The following is a 24,702-nucleotide window of genomic DNA, read 5'->3' as shown; positions in this document are numbered from 1 at the left end:
ACAATGTGCTTCGACATTTCTGAAATTCACCTTGCACTTTTCTAGGAGATCAGAGTCAGATTCTGGGTTTAAGGAAGCTGAATATAACAGTAAATAACCTTCTGGAAATACTAGACTCCTTAAGTTTTCAGAAGAATCTGGTTGTCCATGTAGGTCAGTAATGGAAACTTAACTATCACTACAAGTAACAACACCGTGTTTGACTTGTTTGCTCCTGTTTTTGTTACTTTCCTTTAGGAAGAAGAGGTCATTTGGGTTCTTTGAGATAGAGAGTTTTGAATGCCTTTCTAAGGGGAGTCTGAGAGTGCTCAGGTGGTGTGGTTCAGTAGCAATGTGGGCTGGGGATGTGGGAAACTAAATACTGCAGAGAGATCATAGACTACAGAGAGAAAACAAAGAACATCTGGTCACTCATCAGAGGGGATAGAAAGAAGAATTTCCTGGAGGTGCAGGAGACTGGGTAAGGCTTGTTGCTAGATTTGAGGACTTGTCTTCATAGGGAGGAGTTATGGTTTCAGTTTTACTCTGCTTTACAAGTTGCTTTGGGCTTTTTCTGTTTACAAAGTTAATTGTTGTCATTGTTACTTCTATAAAACCTAGTTTTGGAGGGTTGGAAGCCCTTGGCTTCAGGAAATTTACAGTAAGAAAAGCTTTGGCCTACTACTCCTGTGTGCTCTGACTCCATGGGTTTAGGTAGGACCAATCTGCAGAAAACTGGTCCCTATATCTTCTTTCAGCAGCTATTCTTTCAGTCCTAGTATATAGCCCTGAAGTGAGTTTTATAAAGTAAAGTCAAGGCTTTCCAGGAAGTTTGATATGACTGCAAAGCTAAGAAGGCTTAAACGACAGAGAAGGATTTTATGAAAGAGAGACAGTTTGTCGTCTTCAAAAGCTTCTGGAGCCTCCAACTAGAGTCAAAGATGACAATTCCTGCTCCTAAGCTCAGTGCTGGACCAAAGATTCTTGCACAAATTATTTACTTTCTAAATAGTGATTAAACATCAATGTTTTATTTTGATGATTCAATTATTATTCAATTATTATTGAATATTTCTTTTTAAAATTATTATTTTGATAAATTATTATTCAATTATTATTTTGATGATTCAATTCAAAACAATGAAACCATAACATTTATTTTTTAATTATTATTATTTTTTAAATAACCAGATGACATAAGAATGAAAGTAAAATGGTCAGTTTTGGTTGAATGAGACCAAATTTCTCATTTATGGTAGAGCTATATTCTTAAATTCGACAGCCAAATCAAATACTGTGAATCTGAAATAAGAACTTCTTATGTATTTCTAAGAGTCCATGCTGTTTTAGGAGGCAGCGTCTTTTGGAGATGTTCTCTAAAATTACCTGTTCTTTCTATCTGTAGAAGGAATTGCCTGGGCTGCTTCTTTCTCCTAGCTTTGTAACCCTCAAATACAACTGTCATACTTCAAAATCTGTATCTTGGAGTTTAAAGACATTTTGTATTTGATAACTGCTATATAATTTCTTCAGTGTAAAACATCTGCTACATGTTATTTTTCTAATCCCATGATATTCTTTGCACACTTTCCTCACAAAAATGTAGTAACAGTTTTTTACAAGTTTGTGGAATATCTATAAAGTTGTCGAATATAAACTTTAAAAAATCATTTTACGAAGTGTATGTTAATGAAGGTCATAGTACTAAAAAGCACTAATGTAGGAAAGCAGTGTATTAAAAAGGTAATCAATGCATGCTACACTACAATTAGTTTGGAGGGAAATTTTAAAAACAGCAGGATTTCTTTTGTGTCTGTGTTTGTCATCATTTATTTTTTTTTTTTTTAATGTCTTCAACTGTTATTTTTCAGTTTTACAGAATTTTTGGATCCATTCCAGCGGGTTATCCAGCCAGAAGAGATCTGGCTGTATAAAAATCCTTTGGTGCAATCAGACAACATACCTACTCGTCTTATGTTTGTAAGTACTGAAGGTTTGATGGTTATTTGATAGCTGTAAACCAAGGTCACTTCCATTTGTTAAGCAGTAAGAAACCTTTCAGAAGTACAGGATGTTCTTTTAATTCTAATGACAATTGCTTTCTAATCCAGGGATGTACAAGCTGACAAAATGTAGTGAATTGTGAAGAGTTTCTAGAAAGCAATAATACCAGATTAACTGAATTTAGGAACATTGATTTTTACAGTTTAAGATTTAAGCTAGTGTTAAGTAGAGGGATGCTTGATTAGGGAAGCTTTTCGAATTAGCTAATTGGGTGACCTTACTAAACCTTGCCATGCTCTTATTGGGTTAAGTGCTTAAATTTTGAAATCCAATTTGTTTTAGGCATATTAGGCACGGAGATTTTTGCCTCCAGCTACTGTTTGGATCTTTCTTGTAGACAAAACCTTTGCTTTAGGTTCTGCCAACAATCCTGAGGTCATTGGGCGTGTATTAAATATATGCCAGAGCTGCTCTGCTGTCCCTGTTCTTCTGGTTCTCCCCGGCATGGCACATGTTGCCATGCAGGCTGGCTGTCTGATTTGGACTGTCTGGTTATCAAAATTTGTGGTTTTTATAGAATTCACTAGTAGTAATGATTTAAAATCAAATAATCTACACATATAAAAGTGCAGTAAGATAGACCAGTAAATACATGCTAAGAAATTAGGGGGTATAGTTTGGGCTATTAAAACAAATGGGTCAGTCTGCAAAAGCTTCATCAGATGAAGTGAACATTTTTTTTTCAGGAGTGGGCACAACAGACTAGGTCAAATCCTCATACCCTTGTGTTGAAGCATCTTTACCTATGTTTTCAGTGAAGCCAGGGGTTTACTTTTCAGATAAAGAGCCTGAACTCAGAATAAATGCAAATCAGCTATGTAATTTGTCACCGTTGTAAATCTTCTTTTGTTTTAAGACGTTCAGTTAGGGAAGTGTGATAATTACATATGGAACAACTTGAGCATGCTTCCTGTTTGTGAGGCAACAACATATTCCAGCCTTCTAAAAGAGAGGCTGAAGGCCTGGTTTTAAAATCACCAACCTATTTGTTTATTTTGCACTAAGAGGAAGCTCTGCTGTGTAGTTTTTCTAGCCTGGGTAATTTTTTTTTTAACTTTTCCTGAAATGGAAGACTCCTGTTTAAAACAACGATGACAACCAAAATGGAACATTAAATCGTTGTGCTAAGAAAGGCTGAGCGTTACCTTGCCACGTGGTTTGTCTGATCTGTGTTTATAACTGAACAGTTCAAGGACCAATAGTGAATCTTTGGACAGGGGTTTGCTACAGTGATTATTATTGAAACTGGTTGGAGTGATCATTAGTCCTTTCTCTGGACTCTAGGTGGTGTCCACTGGGAAGCACATCTCTGGGATGCAAGCGTTAACATTTAACATTCCCCTGTTATCCATTTCTCACAGAGCCAGCTCTTTGTCTATTTTATGGCAGCTGGAACTTCCAGGCAGCTCTGAGTCAGTAACTTTTGTATAATTCGTGTGCTTTCTGGCTCATACCATGACATCCCAATAACTCAAGGAACAGCTTCTTAAATTAAGAAACATAGATCACTTCTAAGTGGTTTGTTCTTATTTCCTTAACTAAAAAATAAATAAAAAAATCCAACCCTCACACTGATCACAAGTTCTCATTATGTAAAGATCTCATCTTGCTACTAGTGTTATATTCCAATATTCAAATGTATGGCTATGGCTAACCAGAAGGCAATCTCTCAGATTTTATTTATGAACTGCTGGATTTTTTTTTTATATGCTGAGAGCTTTGAATTTAAGAGAAATATTGTGAATACTCCAGATACAAGTTAGACAAGTTGACCTCTGCATTGGTGGCAAGCAATCCATTAGGACTGAAAGACCTGAGACTTTTTTTTCTCTCTGTCAGTGGATATTCCTTGTCTAGGAAGGTCCAAGGCACTGTTAATTACTCTTGAATGCACGGATGTAAATGGGGATCCCTGCCCCAGAGTATCTTCAGAACAAAATGAAGTACTTCTACAGAAAATTAGGTATCTCACATTCTGATATCGGTGGACGGTGAGAACTCCTGTGAAGGATTTTACCCCCCAGTGAAAGCTGCAGTGCAGGGTTGTGTTGGGGTGGTGAGACTGCTTTCTGTCTTCCCCACTCTCCTGGGATAGAAGGCTAGGAGCCTCTGCCTCATTCACCTCCATCCAGATTCTCCCTGACCCTCTTCTTGCATCAGTTCTGATTTGTTCCAGGACTCTGCTGGGAAAAGGTAGGAGTGCCACCAGCAAAATGAGAAAAAATAGGATGGCCTGCCTCTTGTGTTTCTCTTCCTTCCCATCCTTTGGTGAGACAAGCTTTGCAGCTAGCATGCAAAGTGCTGGCAAGCAGAAGGAAAGAACAGCAGGAGAAAATGCACAGTAAGGCTGAATGGAAAAGTAGGTCTGAGGCTAATGCGGTGGCCAGTGTGACAAATGCCAGTGCCAAGTGCTTTGGTATTGTATGTCTCTAGACTGCTGTGCACTGCTCTTTTCTCCTTATTGTATTGCAGTAATCCTAACAGGGAGAGGAAGACACTGGAATCCTCACACAGAGCTCTGCATGACATGTGGCATAGGACTGGAGTAAGACTAAATGTAACTGTCAGTCCAGTTTGGCAAGAGTGGTGTGCGAAGGAGCAGTATTTATTGCAGGGCATGTAGGAGATTCCCTGTAGTAAGGGGAAAGCTGGATTTCTTCTGCTGCACCATTTGCAGGAGGGCTCTGAGCAAAAGCACAGTCTAGCTTCACGCCACTGAAAAATACTGTGAGGTTCTGAAGCCATACAGTACTGTAAATCACTGTTGTCCCACGTGAGAATCATGTCACTTGTGCAAGTGGGTTTTCTCAAAATAGATCGAGTGCTTCTCTGTGGGATTTTTGTAACTTTAGCGTGTCTTTGTCTTGCTAGGATGAATAATGAATGAGATAGATAGACTTTTGTCCTTATTTCACCAAAGTGAGGAAATATGTTGGAATATTTCACTGCTGGAAAAGAAAACATTACTGAGATATATCTGAGGAGAGTATTGCTCATTAGACTGCTGCCAAATCTGTTATGGATACGAGCCATACAGAATCATTTTGCAAAATAAAGGAAAATGAGTCCTTTTAAGCCAGACTTTCTTTATAAGGGTGTTTTGCTGCAGAATGATAATAAAGAAAAAAAGATACCTTCCAACTAATGCTCGTGTGTAAGGAACAGCAACCAATGTACCACAAACATGAATATTTCTTCATCTCTCTCAAAAATCCACATGCTTGTAAAATATGAGGAAATCTGTAGTTTTACCAGATTTCTGAAGAGTAATTGTGAAGAGTTTTGGGACAAGTTGCCACTTGAATTCTGTTCTTTGACATTTTCTGCTGTTCATGCTTGTTCAAAAGGTTTCTAACTCCATTAAACCACATCTAGCAGCCTGTCAGCCTGGCTATATTTCTACATGTTCTTCAACAACGGAATGCAGATGTTTTTCTTCTTTTCTTTCCTGGTGGCAATCCTTACTTTTCTGAATGAAACTAATAATTCTAGGTTTGATTTAACCATTTTTAGTTTTCCCCTTGTCTCTGAAAGCAGAAATTAAACTATCGCTGAGTAGGGAGAGAAATGAACATTTCTGAAGTAGTAACATAACATAACTTAAAACTCCCTTCTGTCTCCAGGCTGTATGAAATTCAAGTGGAAATGGTACCTTTTTTGCACAAAACTTGGTGGCTTTCTTTTAAATGTAAAAAAGGGAAGGAGACTCCAGACTGCTCTAATCTGCATGGCTCATGGAGGTAGATAATCTTCTGCAGATGCAGGTGAGGGGAATCTGGTCCAAGATGCACTACCAAAATCATAAATACAGTGGGTTTTCATGTTGTTTCATACGCGGCTGGAATCAACATGAAAAGCAGAAAATAAGGATTGGGATTAATCTGTTTTCTAAAAGGAAGAAAGGAGTCACATATCTTTGATCATAACATGTCTGTTCTGAATCAGTGTCTCTGGTTTTCATTTCAGTGGGGCTGTTTAAGGAGTAAGGCAGTGTTCAGCCTCAATAAAGACAGTGTAATCTTACTCAGAGTCTGGTGCCCCCCAGTGCCACATACAACTTCATTTTTGCCTTCATTAAAAATACAGTCATTTTCATTTTTTCTTCAGGAGCTAGAATGCTTTTGAAATACCTCTATTTGCTTTTGAACAGATGTGATTGTGAAGAGGTTTGTAGAAAGGAATTCCGGAACTAATTCCAGAAAAGAATTAGTTACCTTACCCCAGAACTAGCAACAAGCATAAATGGGTTATCTTGCCTGCCAGTTACCTTTTGAGTCAGACCTTCAACTGCAGAGGTAAAAGGGATGATGGAAGGGCCAGTTAGGAACAAAATCATACTTTCAGTGGTAGGCTACTATTGATAAACTGCCTGTTGTTATGCCTGGGAGAATGGTGTGTTTCTCTGTAGAAAGATGAATACCTGGGATGGGAGGACAGTCTGCAGTGTATCAACACTGCTCTAAGCAGGATGCTTTTGGGATAACTGAAACGTTTACAGTGAATCATCAACCATAGTCCAGTTGCTCTATGCTAATGGAGATGTTGTTCATCAAACATGTGCATTGGTGTGCAGGTTGCTTACAGGAGGAATACTGTTGTACAGTGCTAACAGTAAGAGAATATAGTTGTGCTTAACTGATGAGTTTACTTGACCTGTTCAGGCGTTGTTTTTCTGGTTTTGAATAAAATCAAGCAGGTGGCTCCACTTCTAAACTCATCTGTTAATGGAAGAATCATAAAGTTATGGTCTTTTAAAGATCCCTCTAAAGCCACCTCAATGCATTCAAGAATGACAGTTCAAAAGAAAAAAAAAAGTAATATAGCACTCTGTATTGTCAGGAAGTTTGTGCTGGAGTCTGGTACGTTGGATAAGGTCTTTCTGAGAGCACAGGCTGGTTGGGCTGCCTTCTGGAATAATGTTTAGTGTGAAAAATTTTACAAGATATCTATGGATCAGACTATGAATTTATTGAATTTTGTCTATAAATTTAGAGAATGTATAGGCTGTTGCTTTTTTTCATTTATGAAGCTGACGTTTTAAATGCAGCTCCAGGCAATTACAAATCAATTATATCTCGCAGTTATATTACAGTTTTAATGTATTCACTGCCCTGTAGTTACAAAGACAAATCATCCCACTTTACTTGAGGTCAGGAGTTTGATAAAGATCATTCAGCCTTCCAGTTCAAATGGAGCTAACTGGAACTAATTATTAATCAGTTGGACTGAAAAGAAATTGATGCTCTAACACATGGTATTTGTTATCTCTTACAGGCAATTTCATTCCTTACACCACTAGCAGTCATTTTTGTGGTGAAAATAATTCGGCGGACAGACAAGACTGAAATTAAAGAGGCTTTCTTAGGTAATGTGTGTTGTATTTCAAGATGGAAAATATGTGGTATTACTCAGAGATTGATTGCAGTTGTAGTGTAAGCCTTGAAGAAAACCTGTCTCCATTACAGTATGTTTCAGTGCAGCGATGATTGCAAGCAATCCTACCAAAGTCTCTGATTTTATGCATGCTTCTAAATGTATAAATTCTGTGCCTTAGTTCTTCAGTCTTGCTAGAAAGGGTCAGAATTTGAGCAGTAAAATCAAGACCAGCTGAGAGAGACTGTCCAGATGCACCCTTTTTCTGTCACAGTTAATCTGCTGCTTACCTCTTATTTACAGTGCAGCTCTTCTAAATTCAGGGTTTGACAGGAGAGTCCTGTGAGACTCAGCTGCTTAGTTTAGAAAATTATTTCTCTCGTTTGTTTTCTCTGACCTTCTCCTGGAGCTTACTGTTCCCCATTGCAAAATCTGTGCTCATGGCTCAGCTTTTGCAATCACAAGCTGATGTTTTATCTTAAAATGCCAGTGTAGCTGGATGTGCACTTAATCCTGGACCATGAACTGCAATGGTTGTGTTATGGATGAGGTCTAATTGCAGTTGGAGGCAGCAGCTACCAGCCCTGGGAACCGAAGATGCTTTTGTAACAGTGTATTTGAAACATGCCTAACTCTGGAATTCTGTGTTTTATTGGCTAATTTGCCCTTGAATTTTTTGGAGCCTAGATCATAAGGTCAAACTAATACTCAGCTGTGCCTTAGCTAGGCTGGATATAAATGGCACTATGTATCTGCCTTTGAATTTTTTTAGACCAGGCTGGGTTCTTGTAGCATGTTCTTTCTCCAGTTGCTCTTGCACAAGCATGGGGAGATCCTAGTTTCGATTTGTCTGCTGAGTCATTTGTAGTAAGTTCCGACATGTCTCATAGTGATATTTTATTGACAAGTCCATTCAGTAGAGGTAACCCTGATTAATAAAAATGTATGCAGTCACAGTGCTGAGTTTTATTTTGTATTGTTTGAGAAGGAAGTTTTGGATTAGTTTCATCACTTGTTCTTACCTTTTTGTTCTAAAGAGACATCTATTTTTATTGCAGTTCTTGCCTTCTTTATGATTCACTCTATAATGCCCATGAGTAAACTCTGTTCTCAGGTCCATGTCAGCTTCCCTCCTGTTCTCCCTGATGCCCAAATTTTAGGGAAACCCCAACCTTGATGTTCTGTTCTGCACAGTATCTCTGTTCAACACGTGCCATAAATGTAGAAGTGCTTGTGGCTTAATTGTGTTCAAGTATAAAGTACATTAATGTAATTCAGTATGTTAATGTGTCTGGTGGTGTGAAGATTCACTGTTTGATACAGCCTTGCTGTTTTGCACTAAGATCTGTCACATAATGTTCCTAATGAATAATTGAGAAATCCCTCAAAAACTAAATTTCTTTACACATCATAGGTAGAAGAGATCAAAGGTTAAAAGGATGTGAAAATGCTTTGCCCTTCATACAGCCATTAATGTAAGGAAGGTGATTCCATGCACCTAGGATAAGGAGTAGTTAGTTTCCTGATGTAGGAAACTTACATCCCTTACTGCTTTCTCTTGCCTCTTTCTTTGTACTGAGTGGGTTATGTGTCTTGTGGTGGGCAGTGTGATTTTTTTTTTTTCTAAAGTGAAAAAAGTGAGAGCAAATGCAATTCAGCTAACACACTGACATTTGATACTTGGATTGCCACCGTTAATAATACACAACAGTGGAAGAAGCATGGTTCAGTCAGACATGCCATAAACAATCAAGATAAAGCTCAATGAAAAGGGTAAACTTTACTTCATGTCTTGGAAAGCAGATATCTCTACATTTCCATTTTTTTTTTCCGAAAAGGAGAATGTAGTGCCATGACAATGCTGGTGATCTGCATTTGATTTTTAGGAAACTTTCATTTCAGTTAAGACGTGATCAACATAAGTAACTGAGAAAATACAGTTGAGAGGAAAAAGCGTGGGCATGAGTGGTCATTGTGAGCACAGGTATAGAAAGTGAAAGACTGTTTTGAACAGTATTGCTGTCTCTAAAATTTACTTGTTCCTTTATTTTTACTGGCAGCTATTGTTAAAGTCTGAGAAAAATGTTATTTTTGATTGAAGACATCCTTTTTTTTTTTTTTTTTTAACTTAGAGAAATAGATCCTATAACACACATCTTTATGATCTATAATATCCTCAGGGAAAGATTTTATGGAGACAGGATGTGTGCTGCTGCATCTGGGGCAGCAGTCAAAAGAGAAAATAGCTCATGCAGCTGTCACAATCAAAAGTTCTATTACTGTAACTGTTCTGCTGGAAATCAGAGATTTGCCTGAAATCAGTTATTCGTGTGTTGTAACGGGGAGCTACAGTATGGACTGCAGCATCAGGTCAGCTTTATAATAAAAAGAGTGCACACTGGATCCAAGTCACACTGAAAGCTAGGTAGAGATTTCCACAAACTCTAGATGAGGTTATTTGGAAAGTCTTGATATGTAAGTACAAATAAAGAAGATCAATACAATCATACCTAGCATGACAATTCTTCTTTGTTACTCACGTTTTATTAGGAAAGTTGGTTAATTCTGGAAGATAACATAGGAGGAAAATGTCAAGATTTTTAGTCAAAACATCCACATCCTGTTGAAAGGAAAATTAAAACAAACAAACAAAAAAACCATCCAGTTCTAATTTTAGTAAAAAGTCAGTTTTCAGCCTTACTGTAGGTTACTTAATTGGGTCACACAGGGTCACACACACACATGTAAAATATATATAAACATAGGTCTATTCAGGAATTCTTGACCCAAAAAGTGTAAGACTTTCGTTAAGTAAATTACAAAACTGCTAAATATAGAACTTGATTCTCTAATAATTATTGCTATTTGATGATTTATGCCTCTGCAAATGACACGGTAGGAAAGTCAGCTTTGCATTAAGGAAATAAGGTTTCTGAAGAGTAAAAGCAGAGCAAAGAACATTGTGTGATTCTTTGGGGTCTATCCTCATTCTGGTTAAGAAAATTAGTTGATAACAGTGAGTTACAAAGCTTGTTCAGTTTTCAGTCCAGTAAAGGTTTCAGTCTGTAAATCAAATGCTGTCATGCTACAATATATATCTTGGTATTTATGTTGTTGTTCATTCTGTTTTGTTTTGTTGTAGCTGTTTCTTTGGCTCTAGCTCTGAATGGAGTCTGCACAAATACTATTAAATTAATAGTGGGAAGGTAAGTCTTTTCATGTTATAAATGATGGCTATGACTTTTAAAGAAACGAAGACAGAGTTGGCAAATACAATACATCTTAATAAAATGATAACCACTGCTTCAAAGAATATTGAATTAGCAGGGGTCCCTGTAAAACTGGCCTTTCCCTGGTGCAGGTGTTGCATAATTTCATTATGTGACATCCAGCTGTGTTAGGAATGTGTACCCTTGTGTTTTATTTTTTATTGGACTGGTTGGTGGATCCAGAGAAATGAAGAGGTTGAAAGGAAAGGTGTGAGCTGAAATCAGTTCATTACATTGGCAACACAGAAGAGTCATAGTATGTGGGAGTTTAGATGCCAGTGCCACTAGTCTGATGAAATAGAAATCAATTGAGTTTTAATATAACCTACTGCTTACATTTTGTGTGAAGCATATTACTGAATGTGGTATTTCCAGGTAACATCAAGATCCCTGGCAGAGCAAACCTTGGAGCTAAGCAATAAGTGGACTCCTAGGTAGGACAATTTTTAGAGAAGCATAAATTTGATTGAAGGGGCCGGAAAAATATTAGCAAAGAAAACTCTCTGGAAAACAATTTTTAGGTATTTTTGGCTCATTTTCTTCATAAAAAATTCACCTGAAAAGTATGTAATTAACTTGAATTTGTACACCATTTAATTGAGTCCAATTCTACATTTGTTGTTTAGCTTCACCTGTTTTGTAGCACTGAGGAAGCAGTATTTGTGCTTGTTTGTGATGGACTCTCTGCTACAGTACTGTTGCCCTGATAATATTGATACTTGGCACTTTTGTTTTAAGAGTGCTTCTGAAATGTAATTAAGAACATCTGCATCATCTTCAGGCAGACATGAGCTCATTTTGCCTGCACTGCAAGCCAGCTAGTTGCTCTGTCAGCTTGTCTCGGAATGTGGTTGTTTGCCTTGTTTCTTTTCAGGGTGTATTAGGACAGGATCAGTATGAAACCAGCCAAACCTACACGCTACTCTTCAGCTCAGAGCAGGGTCAAAAGAAGTTCAGAGGTTTGTTCAGTGCATTTAGAGGCAGCATCAAGGTTGGCAATATAATTTGGTGGCTGTCATCCTGTTCTCAAGCAGATGTGTCAGCAAGACTTGTGCAACTTTGTGGGGTTGCTACACTATTTTGCTCTGTTGCTGGAAGTACTGTGCAAGATTGCTCTAGGTAGAAGTAGCCTTGCATATTCATTTTCAGAACGGAGCTTCTGTGTCCTCTTTGGGATGAAACACACTGTGAGAAGAGGCAGGCTACAACTCCCACTTGAATGCACTGGAAGCCTCCCTTATAGATCCTGCCTGAAAAAAAAAAAAAATTGTCTTGATTAGATTATTCCAGGAAAATGAAGCATTTCTGGTTTTGTGTTAAAGCAGGAAGAAATAAATGTACTCTGTATGTAGTAGGCAGTAAATGTAATAATCACTTTGAGGTTTATTTGTTACTACAGCATTTTATATTTTTAATGTCCATGGTGTTTTTTGTAGACCGCGTCCCGATTTCTTTTACCGCTGCTTTCCAGATGGAGTAATGAACTCTGAAATGCACTGCACAGGTGATCCAGATCTGGTGTCTGAAGGCAGGAAAAGCTTTCCAAGTATCCACTCTTCCTGTAAGTTCATTCACATGGAGTACTACTTTAAAAAAAAAAAAATGTACTATGTTTTGGAATTACTCTTCTTTTGTTAGATGGTGAACCTGATTTTTGCTGCAGGGTCACTTCTGTCTTTGGTCAACTCTGCCAGAAATTTACTTCTGGAAATAAAGTTGTGAGCCTGTTGACCCTTCTTTATCTCAAGAACCACGTGACTCTGCTGAGAGCCATAGCATACTGAGAGCATCAGTACAGTGAAGTACTATTCAAGGTTAAAGAAAACAGTGTGATTCTGAAGGGCTACCTGCAAACCTCTTTGTGCAATTATTGTTTATATAGTAAATATTTATTTTGTTATATTCCACTGAAATATGAAATGTGGCAGGGCATGTTGGACCGACAGTTTTGAAGAGGTGTAGTTAATACCTTTCAAGTACTAGATCTGTTAAACCAAAGTTCAAGTCACAAAGACAGTTCAGCTACTTTTATCTTCAAAATTTCATTCATTCAAAAAAAAAATAAAATCCATTACTAAAGTGCTTTTCTTCATAGGAGGTTGTATGATTGGATGTGAAAGGAAGGAACGGACAGAGATCATGGTGCATCATTTTGGTGCTATTTGTCATAATGAATTACATACAAAGACGGATTCAAGAAGTCCCTATAGCTCTAGAAGCTATAATAATATGCCAGTAGAATAATGATTCTTTCATTCCATGTTTTCTTACTCCCTTGAAGATATCTTTCGCTACAGACAACAGTGGATGAGATGCTTGTCTGTGTGGGCGTTTATTTTATCCTGAGGGGTACTTATACGTCCATGTTCAGCTGTCTACTGCCACTGGGCTACTTTGCCATGGTACAGACAGGAGTAAATGGTGGCAGCTCTGTTCCCAGCACAAGTAAGCAGAAGAGAGTGAGTAGAAAGTCCTGAATTTTATGTCAACGTGACAATACTGAAGTAGCAAGAAATGAGAGAAGAAGAGTTTGGGGCATTGTTGTTGCAGTCCTTTGTTACTCCATTTGGCTGTGGGATGGTCCATAACCTAGGTCTGATGGTTTGTTTGATCAGCTGCTCCTAGCTAGTGCTGTATCCTGGCAGATGTTTAGGTGATTTCTGAAAACTTGTATGCCTGATTTAATTAGTTATATTAACTCAGATGTTTACAAAGGTTCCTTTCTCTGTCTTGAGGAGCTTACTTCTAGAGCATTTTATGTCAGGAGGTCCAATAAAACTTCTTGTGATGTGTAAAATAATTTGATTACTGTGTTTCTGTTTTTTGGCTGATATAGTTTGTTCTCTTGTGCTGTTCTGTTTCAGAGAAGTGCCAATTGAGTACCAGTAAGTCCTACCTCTGGAATTTGTTTTCCTGATCTTTCAAAGTAATAACTTCCCGTTGTCTAATTGCACAGAGTTATGCATTGGAAATGAGTTGGGTAATGAGATGAATGAAATTCTGGGCTGCTCTTGTTCTCTGTTCCTTGTTCAAGTCCCAGAACAGATAAAGGTGTAGTAAATGTTTGTCGCTATCTTATAACCTTTGTATAGCCCTAAACAGTAAACCAACTGAGCTGTGTCAACTTCTTTTTTATGAGCTTTGATCCACATTAGAGGGACACTAACAGGTTATATCCTATGCCATTTAGAACAAATGGCATTTATTGCTATTTTTAGACTGTCTTCAGATGCTGGTTGTCACACTTAATTGCAATCCCCTTGGCTAAGTATTTCTTCTCTGTATAACAATAAAGGCTTAAAGTAAGTACAAGTATGCACTGATGTACTGAGAATTTACAGGTTAGCCCACAACAGACATCAAGTGTTAGAGTTGCTTGCTTTACAGAAATGCAACAGTTTACTCTCTGGAGCTGCAAAGTGTAAGTTGGGGAATACACCTGATGTGCTTTTGTTTTTGCTAAGACTGCAAATACTGTGTATGTAGCATGCTCTGGTTAACTCTGGCCCACATCCCAGTTCTCTTACCAAGACTGCTTGTCACACAGCAAAGTGCATTGTCCCTGTGCCAGTAAAGCAGCTCATAGAATGCGTACTGAGGTGTTATTTTTAACTGCCATTGGTTTTATAAGCACTGAGTTATGTTACTGCAGCTCACACAAAATTCAATAGGAGCAGTGGGTTTAGATCAAAATTATGAGAATAGCTTTCTCCTTCACTGACTAATACAATATTAGCATGTGGCTGAGTTGACTATATTTCCTAGTACAAAGCCTTTTATTACAGTGTGATGAGAATGAAGAGATTATGTATATGGTGTTTTTTATCTGTTGGTAAGTGTATGCTTGAGTGAGGAAATTCTGCAGTTGCTTGAAGTACTTAACTGTTTGAAGCCTTATGTTATAATATCCAAGTCCCTGACAAGACCATGTGTCTTGAAGCCTTAAAATCCACACATATTTTAGTCTTACTATAGAGGATTAAACAATTGTAAGTTTATATTCTTACAATGCCACCCACTGCTTCTTCTGTGTAGTAGAATTATTTAGATAACCAGGTTTTTCAATAATATTAAGAATAATTTATACTTGTGATAATTTATTTTCTTCCTGTTACTTCATCCCCCACTAGATTGAAGAGTAGAAAACATTATTATGGGAAACACAGCATTATACTGCCTTTCTGGATGTATGAAGCAATGAGGATGTTCAGGATATAACAACTTATGCTTAGAAATTTTGCTATAGTTCTACATTTTCAGTCTTTTGCTTTGTGTAATGTGTAAACTATACCTACTTTGCTACCAACTCCCTGTGAAAAATTATTCTGTTATCTCCATTTTAAAAATCATTCCTTTCTGCCTTCTTAACATACTTTTAATTGTAAGCTTTCCTTCCATAAACTCAGTCCAAGATTTTTTAAGAAATCTGCAGAAATTTAAGTGGGGTGGATGAGAGTTGACATAATTCCAAGAGAGGTGCTGGAGTTTACTAAATTACAGTGGGCTACTTGTAACTGTATTTTCTACTTCACTTGAACATGTGAAGAAAATAAATCATGAGTGAAAGCTTCCAAGCAGCTTGTAAAGAGAGATTAGAGGTGTCAGTCGAGAGCCATTTTCATCTGCAAACTCATTTTTCTTACAGCATTCCTTGGACAGGCTGTCAACCAAAAGCTTTGTTATAGCAGGATCTAAAACCTCATCCATGCAAAATAAGGCGTTTAACAAGAAAATCTGTTGTGCTGTGACTGTTGTACTACAGGAAGTTGGTACAGGCTCGTTTAACGACAGTGATGGTGCTGGCACCACCAGATGGCCTGACCTGATCTTGTGTACTCAAAAAAAAAATGTGGTGAACTACCTGTCTTCCACTGAGAGTGAATTTCTGCCCTGAAGGAGAGTTCATTCTCCTTATTAGAGCATAGATAATTTTTTTGGGGGAGCTTAAATTCACATCTCCATCTCCCTGTGCCAAGCAGTGTGTAACACAAATAAGAAAATGTGTGGAACACAAACTGGTAAAGTGAAAGGGAGACTTCCAGACATATGTGAACTATATAGGTGCCTGAAAAAATCAAGGCATTTGTATCAAGTAGAAAAAAAGTTGACCAACACGAAGACAGTGTTCTTGTTACTGCCTTCTCTGACCAAGAAGAACTCTACCTGTGGTAGCTGCTGAAAATGTATTTTGAGTTGGCTTACCTCATTCAAAGCTGCTGTCTGCTAGCTCTGTCCTTTTCTGGAAAGACTACTGAAGTTAGGCAAATCCTTCTCTTGATAACTTCTTACAACTGCAACTTTAGCTTAGAATCCTAAGCAGCAAAAGTTCCTGCCTGGGGCTAGTAGCTCAGAGGCCTTCAGGTCTCAGGTTTATACATGGCTATTCCAACCAAAATGCATCCAAAATATATGTGTATTTTTCCATACTTAGTACTTCCACGGCTCTATAATTCATTGGCTATTTAAAGCTGTTACCTCTGAAGATACTGTTCAGCTTCTGTAAAACCAGACTTCATTGAAATAATAATATTGATGAAGATCATAAGCACAGCATTTTTTCCTCCTGCCTGTATCCTTCCCATGTGTCATCCCTGCAGTTATCTTGCACAGGGCCTTCAAGTATCCTGCCTTAGAGATACTTCGTGTTATCCTAACCTCTCAATGTAAGTGGAATAAACTTGTAAGTAACTCTTCAGAGTTTGTTCTGGATGTACTTTGCCAGCCTGTTGTCCAAATAATAAGCAAGTCTATCTGAAACAGGGCCCAGAGAATAGTGGGAGTTCCTCAGCATCTGAAGGCCGGTTACACCATCTAAATGTGCTCGCTGTAGTAAGAAGTGGAGGAAGTCTGCCATCCCTGTGACGAGCTTCTGAAGACAATATTGTGTTTGGTGTTGCGTGATGGGAACTGCCCTGCACTGTATAAGCTTTAGCATAGGGTTTCCTCACTTCAACCTTCTGATGTGCAGCAGGAGTGAGAAAGTATCACTGCCTCGGGTCACTCTCACAGTGCTGGAAAGGACATAATGCAGCTGCTGGTGGACTGATGCAAGACCCTTCACCATTTTTCTCTCCTTGAAAATTCAAATAGTAGCATAAGGAAACAGATAAACAAACAAAAACAAACAGCAAAATGGATGACTGTGAAGAAAGTATGGTTTGTGAAACAAAGAGAACAAATTATGCTGAAATCAATATAAACCTTTTATTGCCTTGAATTAGTAATAAGTATAATGATCACCCAGCATACCAACTGGTGAAAAATGCAATGTATGGGTAGAGAAAATGTAATTGAACATAATACATGAAAATCAATTTATAAGAGGAAAAATAATGTAAAGGAATACAGGACTGTTAATTGGAAAAGCCACATGTGTAACTGGTAGCTGGAAAGAACAGAGTTTGTAGGCATACAGCGTTCTCATGGGATGGATAGAAATCTTTTTGTTTTCTTTGATTTTTTCTTTTTTTTTTATTTCTTGACTGATATCATGACATCATTTTGATGTTTGTCTCAGGCTGATGATATCTTTCACCCCCAAAATATGAACCTAGAGTCCTGAAGTATTATTTATTTGAAAATCAATACCTAACTCTTAGTATTTGTTGGTGAAAAGTTACCACCGTGTAGAAGCCTCTTGTGAAGTTTAATTATTGTTCTATGTGTGAGAATGCAGAAAAAATGCATGGGAAATAAAGCCTTATAATACCAGGCTTAGATGCGGCAGAGCAATTCCAGATAGACCAGACATTCATTGATTAAAAAAGGGGGATAAAATCAGAAAGTTTCTTTTCAATATCAGTACTTCATTACTTTAAGTTGCATTTACCAGTTCAAGAAAGATTTCACAATGCCTCATTCTTCAGATATGCTACAAACTGAATATTTGATTGGTATTTATGTGGACAGAGAGGCCTGAGTTTATTTTGGTGAAAATAAATTTGGAACAGAAAGATAATAACTTTGGGGAATACTTTCACTATTTTTTTATATGTATGATTTCTTCATAACTAACTCTAGATGGGATAAGCAAATCCTAAATCAGTCCATTTTATTATCTTTATGGTTACCATGAGATCCTGCAGGAGAGAGTCAATTTTCTGATCCTGGTTTTAATCTTATGCCATTGCTATTATCAGAAAAAATATCTTTTTCTTCAGCGTGTTCAGCCTACAAAGCATCAGAGTCTTCCCTACGTCAGAAAGACTGTCCAATCCTGCTGCTTGTGAGCAGAAGACAATATGTCAAGTAAGAGTTTATTTAAGATGACAGAAATCCTGAGCACATTTTCTATACGAGAGTTCACATTTCTCAAAAGCGCATAGGGTTTGCAATGGCAACTTACATTTGTTACAGACGAAGGAGGGAGAAGAATGCCCTGGGAACTCCTAAAGAGTTTGGGAGAGGCGCACACATTGACAACGCCAGATGTAGCTGTTCTCTCTATATTAGTGTCATACGCTTCAACTTTAAGAGATGCTGACAAGTCCAGATTTCTGTCGCACACCATTCAAAAGCCAGTTATTTTCCTAAGCATAGGGAAACGTTTTAAAATATATGAAGTGATTATTCATGCCCATATCAACGCATAGGATATTAAGCCTTTTAATTAATTAATTAAGCCTCTTTCTGGGAGTCATGGATATAAAGAATTTGACCAGGAAGCCAGGTACCCTGAAATTGTATGGAATTCAGTCTGGAAGCGCACTTTGTCTTTCAGAGAGATTCAGAGACAGTGAGAAGGAGAAGCCTGCTTGTATTATTTATAGTACATGAGTTTGTTGCTATATGTAGATGATTGATGACAAAAAAAAAAAAAAGACACAGAAAACAACAACAAAAAACTGTTGTTATTTAAACATCTTACATGGTAGGATTTTCCTATAACTTAAAATTAGGTTGATTGCTATATGATTTGCGAGTTCACTGTAGGATAAATACCCCTCTCTGATCTAATCTTGAGCCACCTAATTGGATATTTCTTTTCTGAGCTTGGTGCCTCATTTCAAATTGCTCTGAATCCATCACGTCAGTATGATTTTCTGCTATTAAGCTGCAGCTGAATATTGCAGTTTATCATGCACTTCAGTAATTTGCTGCATAGTGTGTGGGTTTTTTTGTTAGTTTTGTTTTTGCTGTTGTGGTTACTTTCTTTTCTGTACTTGTATTTCTCACCAAGTATGCTAATAAGAAGTCCAGGAAATACTCTTTGGGCTACTGCACTGGGAAAATCTGCAGGTATCACAAACATTGGAAGACATCTGATCACTTCTGAAAGAATTATGTAGTAGTGCTAAATAGGAGGGTGATGATGAGGGAGGGATGTAAAGTGTGCTGGAATGGGAACTAAGCTACGGGTTCCCTTAGTTCTTATATTATGTGTGGGAACTGCTGCAAAGAGAGCTGGTTGCCAGTTAATACAAGCATCAACATGATGCTTTAGGGGCTGCCAGAGTATCTTTGATATTATTTTTAAAGCCTGTTTATAGATTTCTTCATGGTTGCTTGATAGTTTCTTGGCAGTGAAGTAGAGTGATCATCAGCACGTGTTGTATGTGCAGCGAGTTGCCAATGTGAAGGTAAGCTTAAATGTGGGGGTCTCGTCAGATAGTACGGAACTTGTGGAATATGCTATGAAGAACAATTTTTTGAAGACAAATAGATACCGTGTAAAACAGATGCTATCACAATATATGCTCTAGTCTGCTGAAAATCCCATGAGGCTCGCTATAAATGCAAAGCAATGAATTGAATTTTAGGATGTGTTTAAAATCTAGCAACTTCAGAAGCAGAGCAAATGAACTAAAGCACATTTCCATTTCTTGGGTCTGAAATCTTTGAAAGGCTGGCGGGAGTATCCCATGGAGTTCTACATTTGCCCATTTATTTTAGCAAAAGCATGTGGTCACTTACAAATAGTTTAACTAGTGCTGTCAAAAAATAATTTCATACAAGATCCCATGAAGAGCCTTAAGAAAAAGCTAAAGTTTTTCAATGAACTGGTAGAGCTCTTGGACCAAATCAGAATACAGTGTAAGAATGCATGCTTATCTAGTTTACTGGATATTTTTAGGCTATTTGTATAATGATTCATAATTGATTAAAAAAAAATATTTTCCAAGACTGAAAGTAGATTTCCACAGGTGGAGGAGGAGTTAAACATACTTTGTGTATATGATGAAGGAAAACAGTAGGCACCTTAGGAAATTGAGAAGTGTAAGTTGAGAGTTACTGAAAAAGATAGGAAAAATAGCTATCAAAGAAAGCATGTTTTAAAAGCGCAAATGCGTAGAAATCCATGTCTTGTTCTACTGTTTGTTCCATTTGCTGACTGCAATTAATTTCCCTAGGCTTTCAGCTGCAAAGATTTTGGTTTGAAATTGTGAATCCAGATCATGTTCCTAAATTGGTGATACTAAGTTTTTGATACAGAGCTCTGAATCAGAGAAAGACCTGACACGTGGCATTTTAACTGAGTCTTTGACCCAGAATTCACAGAATTCATCTGTATAAATGAAGATAGGACACCACCAACAAGCAGAAATGGGCTGCAGAAGTATCATGTGTTTTTGTTTATGTTAATATAGTCAGATGGATGAGTCTTGACCTTTTTTCAAAAACTGGGTCAACTTCCTAATTAGATCTGACCTTAAATGGTTGCTCATGTTCCTATGTTACCTTCCAGAGCAGTAAGTGAGCAAGCAGAGTTAAAGTAGACACCACTGAGCTGGCAATCAGAAATATCACTGTTCTGCATCCAGCCACACATCAGTCCTATGTTAGTGCATCTAGTTATGCCTGTTGTGATCTGTGATGGTGGAGAAGGTTGAGGGGAGCATGGCACAGTGATCTCAGTGTGGAGTTACTGTCATAACCTGACTTCTCTTTCACGTGTTGACTGTTTATTGGGTAGTCATAAGAAAATATTTTTCTGGGAGTGCTAAACTGCTACACGAACATCCAGAGCCATGTCCTGGTTGTGTCCAGAGACCTATTTCATGGCTCAGCTCAACAAATAATAGATCAGTCTGGTGTTAATCCAGATTTTCAATAGTAGCAAAACCCATAGCGTTATATTCTGATCTGCTTGCTCTGTATGTGATTTCAGAATGGGTTAGCGCCCAAAGCTTTCTTAGAAAAAAGTGACAACTCAGCAATACAAACTTGCTTCATATGTTGCCCAGTAACATAGCTTCTTTATTTTAAAATAAAAATTCCTAGACAGTCGTGTCTAGACATGTCTTAAGAGTATGCTAACATAATTGTAGTAATGAAGTCTTTCTACAAGCAAGTATGGGTAAATATTAGTAAAACAACACATTTTATTTGGAAACACCAAAAATTTTGCGTGAATGAAATGCTAAACGCTTGACCCTGTTTCCTTTCTTAGAGGAAGAGATTAATTAATCATGAAACAACTCTCTTTAGGCTCTTACTCTGCTCAAAAACATTTGCAAGCAGATTGCAGTTCTCAGAGTTTGACTCAGCTTTAGTAAGAGACTATTTTTGAATGTGTTGTTTCTGAGTTGGTCAGAAGCAGTTAAGCTGTATTCTTCAGCTAAGAGATTGCTCTCATAGATTTGGGGAAGCTGTGTGAAACTGGTTTTGATTCCTTTGTGCTGAACAGAAAAGAGAATGGCTTGGTAAGAAGGTATTTTAAACTCCTTGGAGCCAGTACTTTTTTTTTTTTCTCCTTCGTATCAGTAGTTAGTCGAAGATCAAACCCGCGATTATCATGAATGCCACATATGCAGCTTGAAATTGATGTGTCTGAATAATTGATGTGAATGAATAATGACTTCCCAGCCTGGTTTGTACTGACTGATAGCTTGATTCACAGAATCATTAGATTGAAGGCACCTCTGAAAATTGTCTAGTGTCAATACTTCCTTGTGTTGAACTTCATGAGATTCATGTCAGCCATTGTTCTCAAAAAGATCGTGACTGAGCCATTGGACTTCAAATCAACTAACTGAAAAATAAATTTTATGACAGCTAAAATCAATTAAATATTACAGGAGCCACAGAGATAATTAAACTTAAAATTTCATGATAATAAATTCAATTAAAAACATTTTATGTATAAAAGTGCTGTATCAACAGCAAAAGGAGTAAAATAATTTAATGATTTTATTTTTTTAGTTGGATTTAGATACTTAATTTGAAAAGTTGACTTTTGGCTAAATTGTGCTATTGATCTTATTTTATTTTACTTTTTTACATAGAAATCTTTATTGATTCCAGAAGTTTCTTTTTGCAAGGAAAAAAAAAATTAAAACTTGAAGAAATTATTTTGTGGTAACATCTCAATTTGATTTGGACTGCTTCAAGCTTGAATGTTAACACAGCTGTACATGAGCTCTTTTTTCTTTTTTTTTAACTTTTTTTTTCCTTGTATTATATTGGCTGAAAAAGAGTTGTAGTGACTACTGGTGAATACAGCTGAAGAAATTAGAGAATTTCATCAGATACCTGAGATGAAACATATTATCAGTGTATAAGGTTGTAGGGACAATAACAACAACTGTTATGTCACATATTTTTGAATGGCTTCCTTGATGAATGAAGGGCTCTTGATATGCTTGAGAGAATTTTAAAGTGAAAAAGAAAATTTTCTGTCTCTTTCAGACTAAATTATGCACTTACCTCACAGTCTTCATAGACAGGATGGCAAAATAACATACAAGCACTCAACTTCTGTGTATTAGTTGACCCTATTCTCTATAAGAAATTCATGTTTTTAAAAGAAACAGTTCCTGTCACTGTACATTTTTAACAACTTGCACTTTTCATACAAAAATGACCTAGGTAGTAAATATGTCACTAGTGAGGAAATAATCATTCGCAATGGCCAGATTTGCCTGGGTTTCACAGTCCAAGTTGTAACACTACAGGGAACTGATTTTTCAGTTTCCTTATTCAGGGTAAGCCTTTGCAGGTATAAACTCATCACAAATTAAGGTGAACATCCGTTTCCAACGTAGGGGGTAGTCTTGCTGATCAAAATCAATGCCAGAACTGAATTAGCTGGAGATTTCTATTCTATTAATAGTTATCACTACTACAGAAAATAAACGATCAGCAAACAAAGTTAATGGGAGCAGTGACCAAAGAATTAGGATACCTATTGTGCAATTCAATATAGCTACTGCCTTTAAGAAAATGTTTCATGTGGAGCATGTAGCACGTTGTACGTTCTGTTTATATTAGAAGTAGGACATGTACATTATAAGAGTACTGAATGTGAGGTCATCTGTGCTTATTTGTTGGAAGAAAGAACAGTGTCTCTAAGAAAGGAAGTACAAACAATAATAGGAAAAAAAAATTGGTTATCCTTTTCTTCTGGTGTAATAAATGAGATTACATCTTCGGACCAGTCCTGCATAGTAATTTCCTACTTTAAGTAGCCAAATTCCATTATGAATGACAGCAGTAATTGCTCAGTCTGTTGTAACAAGCCTAGGAATACATAAAGAAAATTCTGCGGAGATCTTCCAGCCCTATCTGCGACTAAAGGGAGAGAAATCCTGGCTGCCTTTTTTAACAGCATTTCCATTTCTTCCTTTGTGAGCAAGGTCAGCCTCTACATTCTGTAGGTAGTGGGAATATGTAAGTCTTTCCCTCCAACTCTGACACGTTTCCAAGAAACAGAGTTCTTGTGTTCCAGGCACTGCCCTTAAGTAAGATTCCTCACAGAATGAAAGGGACAGAAAGCTGCTGTTACTGCTGGTGTTTGCATTTGACAACTGTCGTTGAAGACGTGTGGCAGTAAAGGGAATGGCCATGGACATCGCGCCCTCATCCCTAACAGGGCATCCAATCTTGCTCAGGAATGACAATACAACAACTTTAGAGGCAGTGTGCAGGATGGTTTTCTAATCCAGAATGTGGGACGTGCAAGTTTCAGTTCCTTCCTTTTCTCTAGGAAGAAACAACATTTAATTTCTGCAAGCTATCAAGAGTATTTGTTGAATTACTCATGGTAGTATATCAAGCAGCTGTAATGCATATTATTGCAGTAAACAAGGTAGCTATTTACCTGCCTGTTTTCTTTATGACGGGACAGAGCCATGCAAGTGTGTTGTTCTTTGTCATGACCAACCAGTTATCAGTCTGAAGATATACCAAATCTTAAGGTGAAAGGGCATGTCCTTATCTTTCCATCAATTTCTCTGAAAACAGTAGGCTTGCTTCCAAACTGTATAAATTTGCTTCTCACCAGCACACAGCCTTTTTTGTTAAAATGACTGAAAGAACTGAAGCACGAGGTGTTAGATCTCTCTGCTAGCTAGCAAAATTCACCAGACCTTCTTCAAGAAATGCTGGATGTCGTGTAATTCTTCACAGTAACGTTATTTAGCAATACCAAGGCCTACATGAAAAATCAAAAACTTGAAGCTAAATTATACCATAAGCCTGTTGCTTTCTTGATTTCAGGACAATGATTTTCTGATTCTTAGTCCACTGTAATTTGTGATTCACATAGGATACCAAACAGGGTTGGGAGGCTTTTTTTTTTCCCCTAATCTGGAGTGTATACAATACAGGGAATTTAGGAGTAGACTGAGACCTCAGAGAAGAGTAAGCAATAAATAAATTAATTAATTAGGAACCATCTTGCATCATGTGTCATTAATTAGTCGACATGATTCTTCTTCAAGTGCTGGAGAGACAAAGATAAAGAAATAAGCTGATAGTATAAATCTCTTAATTTGACTTGGATAAACCAGTTTTCCCAGTGGCTGTTGCTGCTTCTTGCTTATTTTAGCTGTGCAATTCTTTTTCACCTGTGTAGGGGAAAAGCTTAACTATTTTGGTCATTCTCCCATTTCTTTTGCCTAACGGTAACTCTTCAGTAAAATGAATAAGGTTAAGGTATATGCTTAATTTCATAGCCTGAAGAAAACTTGGTTATGGTATCGTGGACTTTTGCTGTATGCAAAGCTAAGGCCATTGTTCTTCTGACCAGCCTTTTCAGTTAAAAGGACCTTGAGTTGCACTGAAGATCTGAAGATCA

General features: G+C 37.4%; 1 protein-coding gene across 1 annotated transcript in view; it reads left to right on the top strand.

The window, feature by feature from the left end:
- Positions 1–24,702, top strand: part of PLPP4 (phospholipid phosphatase 4) — a 60,424-nt gene that overhangs the window by 18,127 nt on the left and 17,595 nt on the right. The window contains exons 2-5 of the mRNA XM_035547847.2: positions 1,851–1,959; positions 7,318–7,408; positions 10,559–10,622; positions 12,122–12,246. Of these exons, the coding sequence (XP_035403740.1) occupies positions 1,851–1,959; positions 7,318–7,408; positions 10,559–10,622; positions 12,122–12,246 (389 nt within the window). The remainder of the gene's footprint in view (positions 1–1,850; positions 1,960–7,317; positions 7,409–10,558; positions 10,623–12,121; positions 12,247–24,702) is intronic.

This window comes from Cygnus atratus, chromosome 7 (assembly GCF_013377495.2).
Source record: "Cygnus atratus isolate AKBS03 ecotype Queensland, Australia chromosome 7, CAtr_DNAZoo_HiC_assembly, whole genome shotgun sequence".
NCBI lineage: Eukaryota > Metazoa > Chordata > Aves > Anseriformes > Anatidae > Cygnus > Cygnus atratus.
The sequence above is the reverse complement of the archived record's forward strand: the minus strand, read 5'-3'. Positions and strand labels throughout refer to the sequence as shown.